Source organism: Drosophila grimshawi, unplaced genomic scaffold (assembly GCF_018153295.1).
Source record: "Drosophila grimshawi isolate 15287-2541.00 unplaced genomic scaffold, ASM1815329v1 contig_311, whole genome shotgun sequence".
Taxonomy (NCBI): domain Eukaryota; kingdom Metazoa; phylum Arthropoda; class Insecta; order Diptera; family Drosophilidae; genus Drosophila; species Drosophila grimshawi.
The window spans coordinates 19407092-19432267 of NW_025063098.1; the positions used below are offsets into that span (position 1 = coordinate 19407092).

Genomic DNA, 25176 nt, shown 5'->3' on the forward strand with positions numbered 1-25176 from the left:
CAAATGTGGTTGCTGCAAACGCGGCTGGGAATATTTCAGTTATGCCAGGCAAAATGCACAGGAAATGGCATCGATACGACCAAAGATCGAGCAATACTTAAATTGTGTATATCGAGATCAAGTCTGGCTTTGCTATATATATAAGAGAAATCGCACAACTCCATCATATCATTGTTTTGTTTTGTTACACTAAACTATATTGCGTGTTATTTGTGATAACTCATTTGAGTAATTTGTATCTATCCAAAAAAATGTTTAAAATCACCATTATAGCATCAATTTGAAAGATCTTATCTCCATTATTGAATTGCATTTATTGGTCTTTCTAAAATATAATCATACATAATAATATATTCAAGCATTTCTACACCCAAACAATATACTACAAAAACAATACGACAAAATTTAAAAACATATCTGTTTCTTGATTTTCGTACATTTGACCCAATGAAAATTTTATGAGTCCTTTCAAATGTTTAAAGCTTGTCAGTTGAACGGAAATTCAAATAATGTTTACAATTATGGTGACCACTTCATACGAGCTCCATTCCCAAATTTCAAAGAGGCTTCAATTGTTAATATGTTTTACTATCATAATTGATATTGCTTTATTGCTTCTAGATCAAAAGTAACTGCTTACAGAGTGCACTGGCGCTACATAAAAATAATAATAAATAAATATTACTATGTTTAGTATAATACATACAGTATGTGGAATTAAATTGTTTTACTTTATACTTAAATACACAGCTATTTAGTTTATGGGCAATCGATTGATTATTGCAAACGATAAAAACAATTTGTTTTGTTCGTTGTTGTTCTTGTTGATGTTTTTCTTTTTAAGTCCTACCTGTTGCGGCTTAAGTTTATCTCTCGATTTTTAGACAAAATACAATAACGGTAACTACAACTTTACAATTTGTATGTACAACTTAACAACTGATTGCTTATTCATTAATTACACATTACATCTCTGTACCGAAAAAGCTACAGAGCTATGCTATTATGTACAGGCTCCTGCATGGGGCCACAAAGGATATACATATTGGTTATATACGAGTATATGCGCGTCCTGGTTTATACTACTAAATATCACACTGTGTAGGATGTTGCTTAGCGATGGAGAGAAGAATTTGAAATTACACTAACAAAGAATGCAACACAAAATGCTAACTACGCAGCCACAACTAACTAACTAACTAACCAACTAACTAACTAACTAACCAACTAACTAGATTATATAACTAACTAGAATATATAACTAACTCGATAGCTAACTAACTTATACACTAATTAAATACTCTACTAATGCACTTTGAAAACGCGCCCGTGCTGTGGCAATGGCTGGCTGCATCATAATCATCATCATCTTCATCATCATCGAAAACGGAAACGGAAATGCCATGCTAAATGCCAGGAACTTTTAAGCGGAAATGAGCCGAGGGCTGTTGGGTCGTGAGATCGCTGCCCATTCATATTTGGCCCCCTCCTCCTTAGACCACCACGGTGGTGAGGACATCGACGCTATCATCGCTCGCCGTCGGAGGCAGCGATTTACAGTTGATGGAACGCTTGCCAAAATCCTTGCGCGGACTCTCCAGCGAACCGACTGTGTTCTTCTTCATATCGGAGTTCTGCGTCTTGTGCAGCAGTATCTGTGAGCTGCGCTTGTGCGCCTGCTTCAGTCCCGTGCTCACGTCCAGCTCTCGCTCAAAATCGCAGGGTGGGAACAGAGGCTGGGAGCGATGAAGCGCTGAACTGCTGGCCGCTGTTGCCGCCAGCTCTGGCGCCGGATTCAGGCTCAGTTCCATGCCGGTGCCGGCACGCAGCGATGTGGTGCTGCCTTTGAGTGGATTCGTATAGCGTCGCAAGTTCTCCTCGTTCTGCAGATTATTGGACTTCTCCTCCTCGTGACGCAGTGCGTCGATCGGTGGTGTCAGATTCATGCCCGAGCTGCTGCGATACGCCAGCCGCTGCTTCCAGTAAAGGCTTATGAATATGGAGAAGCCCACCAGCACAATGAAGATTCCACAGAGGATGCCAATGAGCAAACTGTGACTATTGCCATCAGCCACACGAGCCGTCTCCAGTTTGACCTCCAGTATGGACGTGAGCGCAGCCAGTTTCGCATGCTGCAGCTGCAGTTCATTGCGTCGCTGGATTCCATTCAGTTGGCGGGAACTGAGCAGTTCACCCAACAAGGCCACCGCCACAGGCAGCTGCTGATCATTGAGCTGGCTGGAGGACTGTAAGAAGAAAAGATGCTATATTGAAGAGTTGTGCCTGTATTGAATATACTACTACTATAATACTACTATAAATAACTTATTGTGAAACTTATTTATTATTATATTTAACTTTATTTCGACTTACCACTGTCAGTTCGATGGTGTCATTGGTGCCCGTCTTTAGATCGCACAGCACCATTAGCATGCCCTGCTCCTGTGCTGGACTCGCCGGCGGCACCATCGGCTGCTTAATCAGTCTGGCCGCAAGCAGAACTCTCACCAGCGAACACAGACCCTCCACAGTCGCGCCCTTGCCCACACGCTCCAGATCCAGGAGTATGGTTAGCCGGGCACAGTTTTCGTTCACGAGCGCCTGATTGGGCCAACAGCTGGCCTTGGCTGGCAGACGAGGCGGTGCCACACGCCTTGACGGCTCCAGAGCGCGACAATCGCCACGCACACTGCACGGTGGCGCCAGGCATGTTTCTCCTAAAGCTGGCACGCACACTTCATGCTGTTTGCAGACGCCGGAGAGATTCGAGGACTTGGACAAGGGATCGAGCTTAAAACAATTGGGCAGGCCACACCAGAGATTCGTGCAGCGAGAGGTGCCATTCTCGCAGATACAAGCATTGCAATGCTCATCCTCATCACTGCGACCGGTAAGTGCAGTGTCCAGCCAATTCTGGCTCTGATTCAGGGCGGCATAAGGTGAAATGGTGTTGCTGGCATTCAAGCAGGCAGACTTCGGATCGGAGAGTACTATTAAGAGAGGTCGCAATTTTTAGATAGTTTAGATAGAAAAGCCTTGACTGAGACACTAGAAGGTTACAAATTCGAGACAATCGAAAATTAATTTTCACTACGGGGGTTAAATTTCCGAAAAAAAAATGGCTTAAATGCTTGAATAAATGTTTGACCTTTTTAACAAAAAAAAAAAGAAGTTAAATAACTATTTTTCTGTCTGCGTCGAATTTTACAATCTTAAAAAATATATTAATTAAAAACTTCAAAACGTGGAGTGTCGAAAATTAGATTTAAGCCATAGAGACGAAAATCTAAAGTGTAAGACAAATAATAAAATAATACATCGTTTTCACGAATCTTATACACTTGAAGCATTTTAAGTAGAACAGATAATACAAAAAAATGTACATATATCAATGAAGTTTTCCAATGTTTTGATTACCCTTTGGGAATCAGCAATTAAGTTGAGTTCCATACACCTCAATGCTCTACTTACATATCTCACAGCGCAGACCATGTCGTCCTGGGGGACAGATGCATGAGTAGCCGCCAATGCCATCGATGCAGGTGGCGCCACCTTGGCATGGCTGGGGCGAGCACTCGTTCACGTTGATGCGACAATCTGGTCCCGAGAAACCCTGAGCGCACAGACAGCGAAACCAGCCGGCGCCCGACTCGCATGTGCCGCCATTGTGACAAGGCTGTCCCCTGCACTGGTCGATGGCCTCCGCGCAAAAGAGGCCCGTCCAGCCAGGTGCACACCGGCAGTGCGGCTGCAGCGCCTTGTCCGGCGCTCCGGGCATGCAGGTGCCACCATTCTGGCACTGACCCGCATAGCAGACTGTGGCGCGTTCCGAACAACGTTTGCCTATTGAAACAAAAACAAAGCACACAAAAACAAAAGACTTAGACAACGAACTTGAGCGAAAATCAAATAAGATTAAAAGCAGCGACAGGATGTTGGCTATGCACAAGCCAAGGCCAAATTACAGCTGCAACTAATTGAAATTGAAAAGTAAAAGTGAGCTGACATAGATCGATGTAGCTGTATTTTTATCTACACTAATGTATCTGTATCTTTTAGTCATGTATCTGTGACAAAAAAGCGAAACGCGTGAAATATGCAAATCGCACACATCGAAAACAAACATAAATCATGCGAAGTTTGTGACTGGCTGGATGTACATAACACCCGAACACAGATGAAACGCGCCACTGCCCCACGGCTCAAGTGCCACATGTGGCAAACTGAGACCAATGCGCACATTATTACCGCTCACAGTTTGCCGCATTCGCCACAAATTGAGGCTGTAATGACTGCCGACTTTCAATGTTCAAATAAATGCGACCGACAATTTGAGTGACTGTGTGAATGTGTGCTGAGTGTACTAGGTGTGTGTGCTTGTGTGTGTGTAGCTCACTTAACGTGCTCAGCTCTCGTCTTGCGCTCATTTAAAGCTCCCAAAGCGTTTATAATGCGCCTGTGAGACAGTCGCCTTACAGCAGGTTTTTATACACTCACCAAAAGCATTTCAGCTATGCGAAGTGGCATAGAACATTATAATTTATTGCATTTTTGTCTTACAAAAATTGGTCTGGCAGAACATGACATTATTTGCAAAGAAGAATGGATTAGCCAAAATAAAAAATGTAATAATTATAATTATAATATCAATGCAATCGAACTATTTCATCTCTTCTCTAAATATACAACCTATTAATATTTAATACATCTCTTATATATAGGCTATTATCGGCCTATCTATCTATCTAACTATTAAGATTTCAACTGTTGTCTATGCTTACTATCCATTAAGATTTCAACAGTCGAAAAGCTTGTTTTCAGGTTGCCAACATAGGTCAAAGATAGGGCAATCAAGTCTCGCCATGCTCAGGTGCAAATTGTTGTTGGCTGCACTTGTTGCGCTCGGGTTTTGACATTCACTTAAGCCAGCCAGCAGCAACTGCAAAGACTGCAAAGACTGACTGCATCGACTCACCTGTCCAGCCGGACATGCACTCGCATGTAAAGTCGCCGTCACCGTCAAGGCAGATTCCAGCATTTCGACAAGGATTCGGCGAGCATTCGTTGAGATCTGCAGAAAGTTAATGAGTTTGCTGTTTGCTGTTTCTGTTCCGATTGCAGTGTGTGCATGTGTGTTTGTGTGTAGGCTACTCACTGTGCTCGCAAAAGGTGCCGGTGTGGCCCACATGACATTTGCAGAAGGTGCCCACGTCGCTCATCTCGCAGCTGCCATGACCGCTGCAGGGCTGTCCACTGGGCGTTGTCATCGTCGTCATTTTAGTCGGAGTCTTTGTCATCGCGGTTGTTGTTGTTGTTGTCACTTTTGCTGCTGTTGCTGTTGTTGTCGTTGTCACATTGATAAAGCAGCCCTCTGTTGGTTGACAGACAGTAGTGAATTAGGCTTATGATTATTTTTGGCGGTTCTTATTAAGTTGCAGTCAGCTCACCATTGCAGGGTGGCTGCGAGCAAAGTGGACGTAGCTGCTCGCAGTGTTTGCCGGCACGGTCCGGCGGACAGTGGCAATAGTAGCTGCCGGGCGTATTGAGGCAACGGCCCTGCAGGCAGGGAGATGGCGTGCAATGATCCTTGGCCTCCTCGCACAGAGTGCCCGAGTAGCCGAGCGGGCAAATGCAATTGAATTTGCCAACCATGTCGACGCATTCGCCACCATTGCGACACGGCGATGTGGCACATTCATCGATGTCCGTCTCGCAGTCGCGCCCCGTGTAGCCGGCGGCGCAGGCACACCGATAATCGTTGACGAGATCAATGCAACTGGCGCCATTCTTACACTGACCTACACAATCATCCAAATTCTCGGCACATGTGGCGCCGCCCCAACCCTCGAGGCACAAACAGGAGAACGACCCAGGCAGATTCAAGCATTCACGCGCATTGATGCAAGGCCCATTTGCCGCAGCGTTATTTGAGGCGGCAACGGCACTTGTCAAAGCGGCTAACAGTGCTGCGGAGCTGCTCAGATTACTGCCAATGATGGCGCTGGCGGTGGTGGTCAGTAGTGTTGTTGCAGCGGGCAGAGATGCTGCATAGGATGCCTCGCATTCGTTCACGTCCACCTGACAGACATCGCCGTGCCATTCGGGCGGACATTCGCAGCGAAAGCCGCCGATTAGATCGACACAAGTGCCACCATGCTCGCAGGGACCTCCAGCGCACTCATCAATATCTAAACGAGAGACAGACAAACAGTCACAGAGAAAGAGAGAGAGAGAGAGAGAGAGAGAGAGAGAGGAAGGGGGGAAAGTCAGTAAATCAGCGATTGGTTAAGTGGCAGCCGCAACTCAAGTGCAAATGTGTTGATTTTGTTGTTGAGCGAGCTCAACTTCAACTCAAGCCAGGCCCTTGTCCAGCAGCAGGTGGCTTTAAACGCAGCCAAGAGTCATTGAACTGCTGCCAAACTCACGTGCAGATTGGTAGCTGCGTGCATTGCTTATCACTTGCCTCAAATCAGCATCAGAAAGAAGCTGGCTCGACTCACGCAACTCATTTGTTTGTTTGCTGTAAAGAGCAATAACGGAAACCCCCGAAAATTGTGTTAATCTGACCCTTGGCCTGCCTGTGTGCCTTAATGAGCACACTGTATTGTTCTCCCATGATATGATGTCTAAGGTATACTTTTATCTTACTGCATTGCTTCAGCTGAAGTTTATATCTGTGTATCTATATACTTATACAAATTTCTTTTCTTTCTTGATTTAAATTTAAATATGGCATTTTTTTTAATTTTCGTAGTTTGATTCCATTATTTATTTATGTCAATGTAGACTGTATACACTCCATAAATTTTAAAAGCATTAAACAAAACAAAAATGAAACTGTCCAATTTCCATATTGGTATGCGTTGAATTGATGGTCGGCAAGTTTGTTGCCTAAGTCGTTTGATATTAGAGCGGCAAACTTAATTAGCCTATGGCTTATTGCACTGCCTATCAAAAATGATTTGAAACGAGTGGTGAATGTGTTGTTTCGGTCGTGCTCCAATTGGAATGCAAAATCAAATTTGCCAGACCACCGTGGCAACAACACACAAACCCAAACACCAACAACATTAACAACAACAATAACAACCAGGGGAAAAAAGTATTTGGGTCTGCGTGCGTGCTACGTTTCATTTCATTTCGCTACAGTCAAATGCGTTTGTGCTCAATTGCATGATCGAGTGGCAACAACGAAAACAACAACAACAACTTGTTGTTATTGTAGCTCTGGCTGTGGCTAATCGCGTGCTGCAGAAAATGCGAAAAATTAAATCAAAACTCACTTATTTCACATGTTGATCCCGTCCAGCCGGCAGCACAGCCGCAAGTAAACTCGGCCGACAGCGGCGGCAGCTGTTGGGAGGCGCCTCCACTGCTGCTGCCACTGGCTCCACTGCTGCCACTCGCATTGTGCGCCTCCTGCAGCAAGCCGGCGAGGCTGCGTATTGAATTGCGTCGGCTTATCGGTTTGCCCATGGAGGAGCTCATGCCGCGCATGACGCGATATGTTGTCGGCCGCGTTGCATTCGTTAGCTGCAGAGTAGATGCAACGAGTAGTTTGTAGTTTGCAGTTGGCTCTTTTGTTTGCAGCATAGCGAAATTAGTTTATGGCACTGCGGGAATATGTCTATAAAATGGGGTCTTACCTTGAGGGTGCATGTGCCGCCGTTGCGGCAGGGCTGTGTGGCGCATGGATGCTCCACAATTTCGCACTGCTCACCCGACAATCCTTCGGCGCATGTGCAGCGATACTGATCCGGTGCGGTATTCTCGCAGGTGCCGCCATGCTTGCAGGGTTCATGGGTGCCACAGTAATTTAAATCTGTGTGCGAACGAAACGAAACCAATGCGATACAATACTTTCAAAATGCCACACAACATCGATATTATCATGATGATGTCGTTCGCCATGCACCATGCACCATCCACCATCCACCAGGTGTTGCCTTTAGCCGGTAATTGCCAAGGCTCCACTTGGGTCGCTTACCTTGATCGCATAATATGCCACCCCAATTTGTATCGCAAACGCATTTCCAGGCGCTGCCATTGCAGGAACCATGCTTGCAACCGGGATAGACCATGCACTCGTTGCACAACGGACCACGCCAGCCGGGTCGACACCTGGTTGTGTGATTATGGCAAAAGAAAATCAAGTGATTAGTTTTCAAGGCAAGCACTGCATGTAATCCACTTGATAATCTATAATCTAGCGTATAAATCAGCATCTAAGTGATTTTATCATCAGAGTTAACATTTAAATTTTATTGTGCTAAATAAAAACATAAATCTTCAAAAATAGTGCAGAAATACAAATTTGAATTTTTTCTAGAAACGGAAACGAAATCTTATATTAGATAGAAAGCAGATCACTTTTGAATTGATTGAAATTAAACTAATTTTGTATACGAAAATTATGAAGGAAATCTTATTCAAATAAAACAGTTGTAAAATAAAATGAAGTCCTTTCAGCTGCATTAGGATTATAGTATTTAATAGTACTTGTTCATTTCATTTACATTATTTCATGCAATAAATCCAAGGCAATATGTCAATTTGCATGGGAACGCATATCCAAGTTTTCTAATCAGTGAATTGGGTCACTTTGAACTTTAGCCTTGGGCCTGCAACCAAACAACCAAATTTGACCATTTCGACCAACCGAATGGATTTGTGTTTTGGCCGTTGATGCTGCGATTTTATCGCTGCAACACGCTAAAGTGCAGGGATCAAAGTTAAATTGCCTGGCCAACGAGTTATCGCCGCCAGCCGCCAGTTGCCAGCCGCCAGCCGCCAGTTGAGGTGCTAACTCTACAAGCTGGGCATGACGTTCAAGGAGATAGCCGGAACGGAACGTTCGAGGCCCAGTGGTACAGTCTACTGGTGCAGGAGAGACGATGTGACGTTGTTCGATGTCTATAATTTATGATTTCATTAAAACAGCAGCCTGTTGTTATCTGTAAATGAATCTATTGCAAGCGGCATTTGCGGCGAGCGCAAATGGGCCAGCAACGTGCAAACAGCAAAGTAATTTTTCTTCTTGCTTATAATTGTTGTTGCTGCTCTTGCTGTTGGCTAAAAGAGGCTGTGCGAAAAGTCTGTGAACGACGAACGACGGAAATCTGCTGCTGCTCCAAGCTTGTTGCAACATTTGACTGGTTTTTTTTTTTTGATTTGATGGTTTCTAGGCCACGCTAATTATTGCTATTTAGAATCAGTGCGCCAGGACCCAATGCCAAGGCAAGCGTATATAGCAGGGGAGTGCAGGGAGGGCGGTACAGGCCAACAGAGGGGCAGACAGTTACTGCTGACTGACTGACGGGTGAATCTGTGGTTGTTGCCTCTGAGAAATGCAATCATGGCCGCTGGCTCACGTATTCTGTGTTACGCTCAAACATTTACAACGGCAACAACAACAACAACAAGCACAGCAACAATTCCACAAAACCACAAACGTTTTTTCGTGCTGGTGCCGCCTGCGGCTTTAGCTGCTCCTCCTCCTTCCTCTTGCCACATTGCCATCCTTTGGCATGGCAGGCAACCGTTCATGTTGTGTTCTGGCAGCGGGCATGACCATTCACTTGGCGGTTGGCGGTCGGAGTTGGAGTTGAAGTTGGAGCAATGCAATGTCGACTAGCATTTGGGCATCGTGCGGGTGTTTGATTAGCAGAGCTAAGAGCTAAGAGCCTCCTGATCGGAGACCGAGACCAGAGAATTGCCCAGCGAATTGTGAATTGCACTGTGGAAAGTGCAACATAGATGGCTATTGATTGCAGATTGCAGCTGCTTACAACTTCATAGCGATAGCATAGAAGATTTTATTATGGACCGCGGCTAGGCCAAATACCTTGTGGGGAATTTCAAATTGTTTTTCTCCCATTGCATTCATTATAAGTTGAATTATATTTAAGATGTCAATAAGTGGATGGCTGCTCTCGATATCGACAAGTCTACATTTGTACTCAATAATAATAATGATATGACAACATTTATGATCCATATTGATTAGGATTAAGAAAGAGTCGATATTACGCCGATATTGGTCATCAATATCGCCTGCTCATTATTATTGAATGGATATTTTTTGTTATGATCTGAACTGATTTTCAAAGGAATTAAAGTTAATGGTCGTATTAGTTTTTGTTTCCCATGGCATTATTGCGAAAAATTGATGCCTAGTGTCACATGAAAGAAACTTTCCCAACTAACTTTGAATGTGGTACATTGAGCTTGACAACTGTTTACACATCCGCTGGGAGTATTATGATTGTTGTTGGCAAGCAGCAAAAAGTAAAAAGCCACCCAAAGAACCCCATTTCTCTATGATGTGCTTAATTGTGCTATAAAAAGCATAACATCCATTATAACTGTGCCTGTGTTCGAGTCGCTGTCGATGCCTGGTCAACATGGCCAGCAATCTGCCCCACGGGGCCCAGGCCAGGCCAGGCCATTAAGCGCCCCAATGTTGTACGACACACGCAGCAGCAACGGCAACAAAAAAAAAAGTGTCATAATCACATCGTTAAGGGGATAGATGAGGCGGGGGGAGAGGAATGATGATAATTATAGTGTACTTACTCGCATTCACCGGGTCGATCACACTTGCCGTGAATGGGATCACAGCCGGGCTTGCAAATGGCCTCCTCACAGTTGACGCCCTGCCAGCCATTCAAGCAGAGCTTCTGACCCTCCGAACCGCAAGCGTAGTGACCGAACTGATCGTCCCGCGGTCGGCAAAAGGTCGTGCAGGTCGTGTTGTAGTAGGTAACGGCGCATTGCACCCGGACGCGATAGGTGATGCGCGCGTTGCGACCGATGTGGTCCAGTGTCTTCCACTCCGGCGACGGCAGTATCACGCCCGAGTATGATGTTTCTTCAATTAACCTTTCCGCATCTGCATTTTGGCATTGTCGTCGTCGTCGTTTTTGTGGTTGTGGTCGTTGTGGGTTTTGCATCCCAATGACAATTGTTGGACAGCAGCCACAGCAGCAGCAGCAGAGTCAACGATGGTGGCATCAACGTTGGCGTTCCACACAAAAAGTTGTCAAGGATTTGGATAGATTTTTGGGGTGAAGGGAGAAAGGCAATGTTTTAGACATGGCTGACAACATTTTGCGCTCAATTGGCTGGCAACAGTTGCTGCTGCTGCTGTTGTTGTTGCTACTGTTGTCTCTTATTGTTATGGGCTGCGTTTGCTGTGCTAATTAAGCCAAATGCTCCGCTCAACAACACACGATCAGCAGCAGCAACAACAACGGCAAAAACAACATGTTGCATTTGCAATTGCCACCGCACTTACCTGGATAGGATGTGTTGTACATGTCCAACGCCTGGAGTATCAGCGTAAACGACTTCTGTAATTGAACGTTGCAGCAGCCAAAAAGAAAAAAAAAAGAAGCAGAAGAGGTTAGTAAGTATTCAAAGAGGGTAGCAGCATGGACGTAGCCACGAGGGGCACACGAAATAAACTTTTTATATAAAAAGTATTCAAAAACTGTTTTTGCTAAATTATACTACAGCACCTAAAACGCTGTAATTTTAACAATATATATAATATAATGTAGTTTTCTGATGTGCTAGGCATTAAAGGGGACGACTGCGAGTCCATTAAGTATATATTTATTCTTGATCACCATGACTGGCCGAACAGATAAACTTATGTTCACAAGGGTATTTCACCTTCGGCTTGCCGTTCTTTTTTAATTGAATTTCTACTTATTATTTGCATATGCAGTAACCTGTTAGTTCGGATAAGTCACGCCCCCATTAGCTGAGATTCTTGCTACGCCCATGGCAGGAGATACAAGGCAACATTTTGGCATTCGTCTCTCGTCGCAGTGTTGACGCTAATGGACAGTTTAATCTGAAGTTGGGTTTTCGGCACAAGCAGCCAGTGATGCAAATGAAGACAACGGACCACAAAGCGAACAACGAACAACAAACAGACAAACAAACAAACAAACAGCGAGCAACAATAGACAGAGACAGAGACAAAGACACAGACAAACCCAAATGCACAAACAAACACTTTAATTTCACGCAAAAGCGAAAACAAACCATCAAAAACTTTCTAAACATTGCCAGGGAGTGGATTCCCATTCCAGTCCAAAGCATTTGCTGCAATTGGCTGCGCAAAACAAATTTCTGTTTCTTTTTTTGTTTCTTTGTTTTTGTTCTGTGAATGCGCGCATAAAAATTGAAGACTCGCTGTTTTGTTTTTGTTGTTGTTGTTGCTGTTGTTCTTGTTGTAATTGCCAACTGAGCAGAAGATTTCTCGTGGCACAAAAAGCAATTAAACGTCCACTACGACTTCGACGACGACGACGACGTTGTCGTCTGCACCGCTGGATGCCAGGAAATGCTCATTTAGCAATTTGCAGGAGGAGAGGCAGCGAGGAGGTGAATTGCAACTCTGCTTGGCTGCCGGCTTGTTGGCTTGTTCCCAAGTAATTGGCCCGGCGACGCGACACTAAATCAGTCCAAAGCAGACATTGCCTAATTATAAACAGTTCAACTCTGGCCGCTTCTTGCAACTTGACACAGTTTATCAAATCCATCCAGCAATTGTTATTGTTGTTGTTCTTTTTGTTGCTGCCCACTGCTCGAATTTCCAGTCAATTTCCCGCTGTCATAATTTGAGTTCTCTCAACGCTCTTTGCTCTTCCGGGCGGGCGCATGCTAAAAATCTTGACTTGCCTCGATGACAGCGGAAGTTTTTCAATTGAAAATGGCGTTGAATTGGTTTCGGATTTCAATATTCATGTTCAAACAACAGACACGAGCCATTGAGAGCAACTGTCACTAATCGCAAAGTGTGCTAATGAGGGAATCAAATAGCAGTTAGAAGTGATGCAAATGTACAAAGATGGGCTTTTGCCAATTAAAAAAAGTATTATGATAGAAACCATGAACAGATACGTAGTTCCCTTTAGTACATAATTTAATTAACATCCTATAAAACATATTCTAAACGTCGGGATCTACAATTTGATTTATACTTAAGGCAATAGTACTCGTGCCTTACCAGTTGTTATTACCAAGAGTTAAATTTTAAAATATTTCTAAAAAATTTAAAATAAAATAACTTTCAAAGAAGAACGCTATTGATATGAGCAAGCCAAAGGCATACACTTCCATTATTTTTAATGTGTTCTGTGTTCTTTTACCATTCTAAATATTGAAAACTAGCTAATAAATACATTTTAAGTAAACAATGAAGAATCGAAATGTTTATGATACCAGTTTGCAATCGATTGTTAATTTGATCAATTCATCGTCATATATTACGAGTGATTAAAGATTAATGTTAGACACAGGAAATTAAAGAGAAATATAAATAATAATATAAAAAATAATATCTATAAATAGCTAGATCTTTTGCTCTACTCAGATCATTTGAATATTGGCGAAAATCAAGTAGCAATCAAGACACAATCGTTGAGCTTTCAATTGGCCACTGAAATGTTTACAAACTGTCAAGAACTTGACCATACTTGGCATTCATTCGGCACATCTACAGCAGCAAGAACAACAACAACTGTGTTGGACAAATAACCTACCCACTTTCATCCGAGTTTTATCAATGACAGTGAACCATTTGCGTGCTATAAGCGAAAGCTTTCGAACATTTATACATCTTCTCTATTTTTTTCATTGTTAAGGAGGCAACTCCAAATTTGGCTTCATGTGGGGGCAGTTCAGCTGAAAATGGAATCTATGCAACTATGGGAATGCCATTCATCTGGCCTAAGCACACATATACATATATACGTAAATATATACATGTATATGTATATGTATATGTATTTGTATAAAAGTAGAGCAAGAGCAACAAATTCCACTTGAGAATTTTGTGGATGATTGCGCACGCGCACTCCAACAAAACAGTTGAAAATATTGTCAAGTGAAATTCATATTTGGTTATTTTTTCATGTGTTTTGAATAGTTCGATGGGCCCTGTTGGAGTTTGTGTTTGACAGTTACATTAAAGATGCTGCTGCTGATGATGATGTTGTTGCTGTTATTGTTGTTGGTGTTGCTGATGCTTCAACTTGTTTTAAGTGTTTGAAGTATTTCATAAGTCATGTTTATAAGTTTTAACGTGCCATTCACTCAATCAACTCAGTCGCAGCCGCAGAAGAAGAAGTTGAGGAAAAAAAAGTCATTCAATAAAAAGTGGGACAATTGCGACGCATCAGCAGCAACCACCAGAGACAACAACATCAACAACAACAACAACAGCAACAAAAGTAACAACTCGCTTATATATCGGCAGCTTGATTTTTGAAGATTTCGTGATTTTGTGAAAGGCTTCTTGAGATGGAGCAAATATTGCTTCGTTCGTATGCAGAATTTGCCAATGCCGACGCCAGCTCAAACATTTGCCAGGTTTCGTTTGGTGCCAGGCATAAAGCACACACACACATACACACACAGACTCGCTCACATACGACTACATGTGTGAGAGTTGCAGGCAGGCAGGCAGTCAAGGCAAGATTAAAGCGAAACCATAGCGAAGCGTAACGTAACGTATCGCCATCGGGCCAAGCGAGCGAGCGACAAGCGCGACAAGGTAATGTTCCCACGAAACAGGTTGTCCGCACTTCAGGCCACGACCACGACACTGCGCCCGCCGCAGACTTAGATTCAGACTCAGACTCGAACTCGGACTCCGACTCCAACTCGAACCCAGAACACAGACACAGTGTGGCCCAAGCCTCACACTCGAAAAAATAATAGAAGAAAATTACAAAATTGGTAATTTCACAATTCCAAAATGCAAAACTGCAAAACTGCTTAGCATCTGAACAAATTCTTGACTATAGCAGACAATTTTGATTCAAACACATTGTTCGTAAACTCGCAATTTCACAACGCAAAACTGTTTTGGGTTGAGTTTGAATCCAGAATTTAAATTGTTAAGTTCTGAATTAGAATTTTTAGACATGCTGACAATATTTCTCAATTAAATACCAAGTACGCGTTTCATGTTTAGATTCCGAATGATCCATAATAATTAAGAAATATTCAGAAATTAGTGTTGCTTGAATTTTGGATGAAGGCTTTCTTTCGTACATTTCGAATATAACTTTTCTCTAAGTGCAGAGCCGGCTTTCTGACGCATGCGCGCCGGCTTCCCAGACTTGGCCATAAGCAACTTTGGCGAGTCAGTCGCTTAATGTAAACGACGGCGCATGCGCATGCCGACGTCGCTGTCGCAGTCGCTGTCAGCGTCAGCGTCACCATCGGCGTCGCTGTCAACGTCTGGCTTATGGCCATCAGCAGAGAATTAGTTGGCAGTGTCGACGAAGGCGTGTAATTGTTAACCAAGTTAGTTTGGTGCTTGTACATTACCAAAACATTGCCGTTTTGAGAGAAAAAAAAAACAACAGCAACAAATAAAACCTTAACTAACAAATACAAAAAACAAGAGTTGAATTCAACTGGCAGCTACGCCCAGGCCAAGTTACATTAACTGGCATGCATGAGGCAGCAACAACAGTACAAAAAGCAGCAGCTGTGGCTATGTTTTATAGCGCGACGGAACGAGAACAGTCGAAATATGCCACGTTTTAGCAGTCATAAGCCCGCATTATGCGCACTTAATTAATGCCCAGGCCCCAGAATGCTTGAGACGAGGGTGAGCCGAGGCAACCGAAAGAGGCTTAACACTAAAAATGAAAAATAAAACATAATTTTTAATTGCTTTTTATATTCGGCTACCGCAGCGAGTAAGCGGCTTTTTTCCAGTGGCAGCCAGCCGTGATTTATTTTCCCCACATACTTGTACAAGTATAGGTATATAAGTATATATATATATATTTAGTATTTTCCAAAGGTTTAGGACGACGCATCATGAGTCAACAATTATATTCAGTTTCAGGCAGCTCTATAAGCCGCCGAGGGGCGCAACTTATATTTTGGTGCTAGCCAAGTAAGCAACACACGCAATGTTTTGTATACCCTGCACAGACTAGAAATGGGTATGTATGTATGTGGAGAACAGGCAGTGCGATATATCCACGAACCCACCAACAGTCGAGTCGTTGCAGCTATGTTTGTCTGTCTGATCTCAGAGACTATAGAAAGTAGACAACTAAAACTTGAAATGTAGTTTTGTGTTTGCCATAAGCTTAAAGTTTGTTTATCAATAACTCATTCAAAACTTAAGATATCGGAAAACTTAAGAACCGTAGTAAATAAGAGCTATGTATGATATATCGATCGAATTGTGTAAGATATGCATACATATGGGAAGCAGGTCAATAATATTTCCCTATTCGGCCAGCTGCCCTTCATTCCCCAAGATTGAATACAGAGTATTTTTAAGAATGCGACTCTCTACTAAAAAGCTTTTGTTTTCATTTTTTGGCACTGTTTTGTTTTTTTTTTTTTGGGTATTTTTTATTTATTGAGTTGACCGGAAACCGTCTCTAAGTAGATCGCAAGAGCAATAGACTACTAAGCAGCTACTGCTCCAGTGCTTATCACGGCTGCACTTGCGGCGAATTGTTGCCGGCAGCAAAATGTGATTATCGCATAGAAATTCCACGATGACGCCGTCGTCAGCCACATCAGCTCCACAGTGGAGCTCCATGCGGAACAGTCGACGAGTCGACGAGTTGAGTTTGCTATCAATACGCCGTCAGCTCGTGCCAAAAGTGTGCGTTTTCATTATTATTAGTGTTAGTCTTGGGAGTAGCAGGGGCTTCTGCAAGGCAGCGAGGGGTTTTTGGTTTCGTTTCGTATCGTTTCGTTTGGTTAACCACAACAACAATGGGAAGAACAACTTACCGTCCAACGAAATGTGAAGGGTAAGACAATGGCACCCACGCCCGGATCGCTGAGCACAAAGCTGGAGCCGCCGAGTATCTTCGTTGTGGAGTTGCCAAATGAGCAACCCGTCGATATGCTGGCGCCTTGTTCGGTTGTTTGATACTCCTTCAAACACAGCCGGAATGCCGTTGTGCACGGCGAGCAGCCTACAAAGTATACAGAGAAAAAAAGGAGAAAACAAAAAAAGGAAATACATTCAAAACGTTAAACGAATTATAACATTTGTTTGATAATATTGAAAAATTGGTAAGAGCACTTAAGCATTAAGATTAATACAAATGCTTGAGTCCATATGGAATTGAGTTTGATATTAATAATAGATTGTGGCTTAATCATAATTTATGATTATTTCGTCTCTCTGCTTTCTTTCTTACATCTTTGCGTGGCTTTCATTTGCCCCAATTTACAGATAAAAACTTACCTTCAATTTATTTTTTAATCATAGTATATATAACTAAATTTAAAGTAGATAGCTCGAAATTTATGTACAATTTTACACCCAGTCTAAGAAAAAATAATATATACATATTTATTTTCTCTGTCTACCAAAATACCCATTCTAGCGTCTTATACTTATTTTAACATTTCCCATTTCGTAAAATCATATTTCATAGTTTAAGAATGATTGATGAAAAAGGGTTAAATTTTAAGAAATAATAATAAAAAACGCAAATTTCTGACAGTAGCTCAACTTTCTGCGCGGAAGTGATAACCCCAAGTCTTTCTGATAAAAAATCGTTTATATATAATGACCTTGAGCAGAATGAAACTTGTGAGTGATAAGTGAATTATTATTATTCCATGAAATGTGTGTCAAATTCGAATGTGTGTCAGTTATGCAAAGACTTGATATATAATTACATAAATATACATATGATAATTTAATATTATATACATATATGTTTATTTTAGAGATTGGCGTAACTTACCCGTTGTCTTGGTGGCTCGTAGTTCTGGTGGTACACCGCAGCAGTAGCCGCTTAGTAGATGGCTATTGGTATTTGAGATTTCTAATATTTCCAGCTCGAAGTTACCAGCTGCGGATATCTGTAAAAATCGAAAGGTACATCATCAGCAATAAGCCGCAACCAAAACATAACAAATCAACAACAATAAAAACAACAAAAAAAACATGTAAACACAAATTTCGAATCGTTCAAATCAATCATGGCCCATAACGAAGCCATAAGCTGAATAAGCGTACAAAAAAAAAACCAATTCTCCCCATCCCCCGCTGGTGCCCGGAATTCTTAAGCGTACCAATATCAAATAATATGCTCAACACCGCCGTTCAAACTTGGTTCGCAGAGTTCGTTCGCTTGTTGTAAAAACTAATAAGCCACCTAGGGCGCTCTGATTGGGCTACGGTAGAGGTTTTAATTAAAAAACACGAGAAAGAAATTCAAAATGGATGAATTTATTTGTTGGAATTTGTTATTGTTGTTGCTGTGGGATTTCGTAGGCAAATGAAAGGAGCGCCAGTTGGAGATTGGACTTGGAGCTGGAGATGGAGTTGGAGTTGGAGACTGGGCTGCTGTCTTGATAAATCTAGCGGCAAATGAAACATGAAAATAATGAGAATTATTTTCGAAAAAAAAACACAAAAGCATTTTAACTGTACACACACACACACAGAGCGAAAGAAGATTGTTCGATTTGTGGTTCAGCTCACTTAATCAAACGAGATATCCAACTGCTTGTATAATTTAGAATGCCTTTGTTGGCCAAAAACCAGCTGGAGTTGCCATTTGCCAAGCAAATCAGATAAAAAAAAGCCTATCGTTAAGCGAATTTGCCATAAAATTAATAACACATTAGATCGCCACCACGCTAAAGATAGAGAGAGAGTGAGAGAGAGATGGAGAGAAATTGCACATAAAGTTAAACTATTTCTCCATAATGGCTGCACATAAATTAGCTCCAAATGCAGCTCCTCGACCACTCCGCCTTAACCACTCTTCCTGCCCAGTGGTCATCAACTTTGTAGTTTAGGGTTCATTACAAGTCCAGCTTAAAAGCCAAGCAACTGCTGCAGAAAATATGCTAATGAAAATTTTTAGTTGTCTAGCAACTTTAATGGTTTCATATTTCACAAAATTTATTGTCAAAGGCGGCAGTTTTTAGTGGTAGTTGTTGGTTGGCTTTTGGTCGTTGGGCCGCCGTTTGGTAGCTGGCAGCGTTGATAAGTTTATTAGAAATAAATTGCAATTTAGCCTTAAGCCTGTCGCTGACTGCCTCGGCCCGAAGCAGGCTGTGGACCAGCCTGTGAACCTGGCTAACGGCAGTTGCCAGTTTTGCAGACGCACTTCTTGGCCAACTGCACCTGTGCAACGCCAACAAAAGAATCAACAAAAACGACTACAAAAACTGAGAATTTTAACATTGTGAGTTGAAGTTGTCGAGGCGGTTGTTGCTTAGCTTTGCTAAGGGTGTTTTAAGTTTGTCGTCAAGTTGAAGAAGACATCTCCGAACCCATAAAGTATATTATTAAGAAGTCTTAATAATCGAGTCTCTTTGTTGCATGTGTTCAAAGCGAGCGATGACTTTATCATCTAGCTTCAAGTCAACTTTTTAATAAAAGCCATCGTTGTCAGAGTTAAATTTACCAGCAAAAAAAACATCCTTAGAGTATGGCAAAAAGAATTGTATTTTTCATATTTAACTGCCATAGTAACAATCATACTTTTTATCAACTGAAGTGTATGCCAACTTCGGTGTGCCAAAGATATCTTTATACATATCTGATATTCAAGTTAAAGTTGTCTTCGAGCAGCGTGCATCGTTGATCATGCCATAGATCAATCAATGCAGTCAGTGCATGCCACTTGCCTCACTCCTGACGTGAATCGGTTGAGTTTCAGTTTGAGTTGAAGTTCGAGTTCGAGTTCTGTTTGTGCCTTTTGTTTGCCGCAGCGTTGTGCTGCACATTTGGTCAGTGCCCCAGCGGCAAGTTGATTGGATTCTTGATCGGTCGCGTCTCACGAACCGGTTTGCCAGCATACATACATTGATTGTGTGCCTGCTTACTATTTATTTATCACATTTCTTTTGGGTCCCCGCTTTTCATTCATGAGATCCCCGACGTCGACGAGTCGCCGAGTCGGCGAACAAGTGCAGCTGCTGCTGCTGCTGCCTCTGTTTGAGATTCTCGCAATCAAGCGCTAATATTCGAGACAAACTTTGACGTAATCAATTCGATTAGATAATGCCCATGAAATGCCACAAACAATTGACTGGCTGCTTCGATTAGTAATGCGGCGCCAAAGGAAACAAAATCAACTGCTTAAAGATTTGGTACACATCTTGACGAAATGCCACAAATTGAATAGCAATATTATTAAGAAACTATATCCTACACCTCAACAAAAGTTGTTTGCAATTGCACAAATCAATGTTACACAAAATTGGAATAGGTTTCAAATGAGTATCGCACATTGTGAAACCCGATGGGATTCCAAAAATGTTGGAGTATATCAAAATAAAAGAAAAAGAAACAATTAATCTGTCGACAGCAAAAAACACATTTAAATTACAATAACTAAGAACGTTGCAGTCAAGCATAACCGACTGCAAAATACTCTAATACCAATTTAATGCCAGCTGATATGAGGCAGCAAACCGTGCCAAAGAAAGTTTTTGTTTGTGGGTTTAGTTAAAAAAGTTGCCAGTAATCTTTCAAGTTTGAAATGGTTTAAAATGGTGAGGCATGCGATTTTAACGATTTTTTAACAATCAATAAATAATGTTTTTATACAATAATAATTTCGAGGATGTGCTACTTATTTTGTTATAATTTTTTTATTTTGAATTGAATATGTGCTTGCGCAAATTTAAGCCTTGTATTAAATGTAAAAAAAACATACTAAAACGCTTTCAATGGAGTTAAATGCATATTTATGTGAAATTACATTAAGTGTAATTATATTTTGATCAACTGGCGCCAGTTACAATAATAAGTTTTGCCCTAATGAGCGACAATTGCAGTGCGGAACGTTTTGTTGATGCTGAATGGCTTGCGATAAATACCAGCAACAACAAATACCAACAACAACAACAAGAACAACAAATAGCAACAACAAAAGCAACAACAAACAAAACGATCGTGGGAGCCCATTGCGAACCGCGTGAGTTTCGCCAACTCATTTCGTTGACTTTCGAAAAGGCAAAAAAAAATCAAAATCTTTATGAATATGAGTTTCAGTTGTTGCCGCCGCATTAAATGATGCTGTTTCTGCTGCTGATGCTGCTGCTGCTGCTGCCAGTTTAATACGCAGCTTATGATCAATAAATGTCAGGCCTTATGAGGGGATTTAGCTTTTTACGCATGTCAGGCAGCGATATGGTTCCTGGCCAAGTTAACTGGGTTAAATCCAATGACACTCGGCATTGAGTCGAGTCAGCAGTAATCACTGAAGCAGTCAGTTTCAATCAGATCTTGCGTTTCTTGGAAACGCACCATAAATCTGCTGTGGCCACAAAAATATTTAAGTTTTATTTGCTTAATTAACAACTAAATAGTTGCAATGGGTCTCTAAGCCCAAAACCAAGTGGAATGCCCATTTAGGCAGTCATTTCTCATTTGCCGCTCGACTTTTATCGCCAGCCTTAACCGAAATCAATGCACTCAACTTCTGTTGCTGATGTTGTTGCTGCTGTTATAGTTGTTGTTGTTGCTGTTGCCGCGGGGACTCAGATAAATGTGTGTAATCAATTTGATAGCCGCAGCGTTGGGTTTTTAGGCCTGGGCATATTCTAATGCCTCGTTTGCCTGCTCGGGCGTCGTATTAATCAAATTGTTGTTTGTGTTTATATATTCTTGATCGCAGGCACAGCGATTAATTTTATGTATCTTTGACCGTTGGTTGGTTGTTGTTGCTGTTTAATTGCCTCGCAGGCATCCGCTGGCATCTCAATACATGTTTAGGCACTTTGTATAACACTTTATGATGTCTACGCCCCAACTACCGTTGCTGATGTTGCTGTGGCTGCTGTTACCAACTTTTTGGGTTCCCACAGCTCAGCCAGCGGCAAGGTTACAATAATATTTATTTGGTAGACCAAACGATGCCTTGATTGATACTTTGCAGTCGCTTATAAAGTTTCCCCAAATTGTAAATGAGTCTATAAAGTATATTAAGATAGTGTAATACATATTCCAGATTCGCATGATCAGTAGTTTCGACCAGTAAGGGAAATCAAGTTTATAAGTTTCTCAAAACGTTCACAAATTGGAAGTTAGAGCTCTATTCAATTTTATGACTGTAGTAAAATTAATTGCAGCAAAAACGTTTTTAGAAACCTTAAATGGGTTTCAACTTGATACATATTGTGTCAAATTAACACTGTTTCTAAATTATATTTTATGGAGAATAAAGTAATTAATTGGCAACATAGAAAGTTAGAAACCTAAGCAATGTGGCCAGGAAGCTTGTGATAGTTCGAAACATCAGAAATTTTATGAAAAATGGAAAATTCCATTATAACTTATATAAATAGATATTTTTTTTATTGAATAATGCAAATATATTTTCATACTGAGATTAAATTATTAAATTCAGGATTGTATTTTAGACGTGCCACAAAATTCCTATAAAAAAAAGGCAGTTTGAACATCTTTGCTCACATTTTATTTAATTTGCTGTTTTTTAGATGCTGTATATAAAATTGACTAATAAAAACTAACAACTAAGTGCAATAATTTTTTTGAATATAATTATTTCACTTATTTGCAGCAGCTTGACGGTTATTTACTTCAAATCTAAGTTGTTGATTCGACAATTCAGTGCACCCTCATCAATCCATCGATCCACAAGCCAGCAACTATATATAGATATATGGCGGTTGTTGCCTTGAGCCAAAACTTCACAAAAGTTTAATCAACTCGTATTTGGCTAACGGGTAGGCAACAGCAACAACAATAAGAATAAAACCAGCAAACACCCGCATATTTAGACTAAAGATTGGTATTTCTATTTCTTCTTCTACCTATTTTTTTGCATGTGAACTGAACTTGTGAATTCTCTGGGTTTGTTTTCAGTTTGAATTTGAGTTTTGCTTACCTTATGGACTAACAATATTAAAATTAAAGCAATTATGTTGCAGGCAGACTTTAATGATCGACAATCGTCGATCAGCGATCGCAGCCGTTGTCGTTGCCTTTGCCTCGTTGCAGACATTCTCAGGCTGCCTGTTGTTGTTGTTGTTGTTGCTGTCGCTGTTGTTGCTGTCGTTGTTTCTGTTGCTGTTGCTGTTGATTTTCGGCGAAAATGTTTTCTAAACATTTTGTACATTCTGTGCGCGTTTTTCAACGTGTTTGCTGTAGACGATGCTGGTCGGCAGGTTTAGTTCCTGCTGCTGGCAATTGTTGTTGCTGTTGTTCCTATTGCTGTAGTTGTAGTGGTTGTTGTTGTTGTTGTTGATTTACCCACAACTTTTTGGCACAAGTAACGCACACAAAGTGGCCATTAATTAGCCCATGCTCAATTAACTATTTGTTTTATTTTACTTGTTTTGTCAGGGCATTTTTTTTTTGTTGTTGTTGATTGTTGTTTTTGTTGTTGCTGTTGTTTTGTTATTAATGTTGTTGCCACGCACTTTTATTATTGCTTATTACAGTTGCTATTATTGTTGTGCTTTGTATATGTACTTTTTTTTTGTATTATTTATTTCTCATTCGTTTTACACTTCCACTTGATACGCCGTTGTTGCTGTTGTTGTTGCTGTTATTGATATTGCTGTGGGGTATTATTGTTATTGTAGTTGTTGTTTAAGCAATTGTCAAACAAAATGGAATCGAAACACACTGAGACAAGTGTGTGTAAAATCCATTTCTCATTGCCTTTAAGCACGCATCATCAACGCTAATTGACACGCATTTGTTACTGTTGCTGCTGCTACTGCTTCTGCTGTTGTTGCTGCAACAAGTGCCTGCAGTCGACCGCAGTAACAACCGCAAAGCGGCGCAACGTGCTGCAAATGCAAATGCAATTCAATTTATGTTAATTTAACGCTGCTGCTGATGCTGCCGCATCTGTTGCAGTAGCAAGTTGCTTCTGCTGCTGCTTCTGTTGCTGCCGTGTCTTTGGCCACAAGCAATTTGCATCTTGTGCGCATATTAATTTACAGATATTTTCGCTCTTGCCCACATTATTCATGCTACCTAACCCTTTCCCTTCCCTCCTCTTCCTGCAATTTACTCTACATTTGTCGTGGCTGTCTTAAATAGACCTTTGCCATTTTCCTTATGTTATTTGCGGCTTATTTTGTTGATCGGGTGTTAATTGTCCATTTAATTAAGTAATTTGCTTCGCTTCCTCTATCTCTGCCCTCCCTCACTCCCACCACTCTCAACGGAAGTCGTTGCCTTTGAGTCAAATTTGTGCATATATTTATATATGCTTGGTTGCTGCAGCAAACTGTGGCAAACTGTCTGCGTGTGTGTGTGAGAGAGCGGTTACAGGCACAACCGGAAGTGGACCAAAGGGTGCACTTGACAATTGGCGCAATTGAAGTTGCAATGAGAAATGAGAAATGAGAGGGAAATGTAATATGACAGCTGAAACATTTCATATTATTTCAACTATGAGCATGCCAATTAGTGGAACTTTAACACCTTGGGCGACTTTTGGCATAATAAAAAAAACAAAATTATATTTATTTTTACTAAGCTCGAATTTCACACTAAAATGTATGTTCTTGCTGGCAAAAAGTTTGCCGCTTGATTCAAATAATATTAAAATATTTTTTACTCATTGATTCTACTAAAATGGAATTTAAAAAATAAAATTGTATATAAAAGAAAAAGAAAAAAACTATAACGAAACAAAACTAAAAACCAAACTGATCATTTTTCCACCCAATAGATGTAACTATATTCTCTGACTCATTATTCTATATTCTAATTTGTGGCAGCATCCATCAGCTGATTGCCGCAGCAAATGTCGCTGCGTGCTTTGTTATCAGATCATTTTCCAAGCAGAGCCTGGCAAAGCATTTAGTATTTAATTAAGTATAAAAAGCTCTCGCGCTCTTTCTCCTGCAGTTCTCTCTATCTCTCTCAGTATGCTTGTTGTGTGCTACTCGAAGTATATGTAAGCATTGCCCTCGATCTCTGTTCCTCTCTCTCAAGCCATTATCACTGAATTGCTGTTGTTGTTGTTATCTTGCATTATGCGCTATTTAAACAAATACATATGTATTTATTGTGCTGCTATTTGCTTTGCTTTCTTTCACTCGATGTGTGTTTCAATTCCATTTCGTTTTGTTGTTTTCTTGTGCGTGTGTGTGTGTGTGTGTGGGTGAGTCTGCGTTATCAATGAAACCGCACTGGACTATTGTGGATTC

General features: G+C 41.3%; 1 protein-coding gene across 1 annotated transcript; it reads right to left on the bottom strand.

Annotated features, from left to right (window-relative positions):
* Positions 1-579: 579 nt before the first annotated feature.
* On the bottom strand, positions 580-23354 carry LOC6567383 (protein serrate). The gene is made up of 14 exons (XM_001993685.3): positions 22893-23354; positions 17763-17880; positions 16792-16979; positions 11297-11351; positions 10576-10891; positions 7988-8121; positions 7647-7822; positions 7284-7533; positions 5448-6188; positions 5156-5371; positions 4976-5071; positions 3472-3843; positions 2374-2990; positions 580-2246 (listed from the first exon to the last, which is right to left on the bottom strand). The coding sequence occupies exons 1-14, from the start codon at positions 23121-23123 to the stop codon at positions 1494-1496; spliced, it is 4263 nt and encodes a 1420-aa protein (XP_001993721.1). The 5' UTR covers positions 23124-23354; the 3' UTR covers positions 580-1493.
* Positions 23355-25176: the final 1822 nt, after the last annotated feature.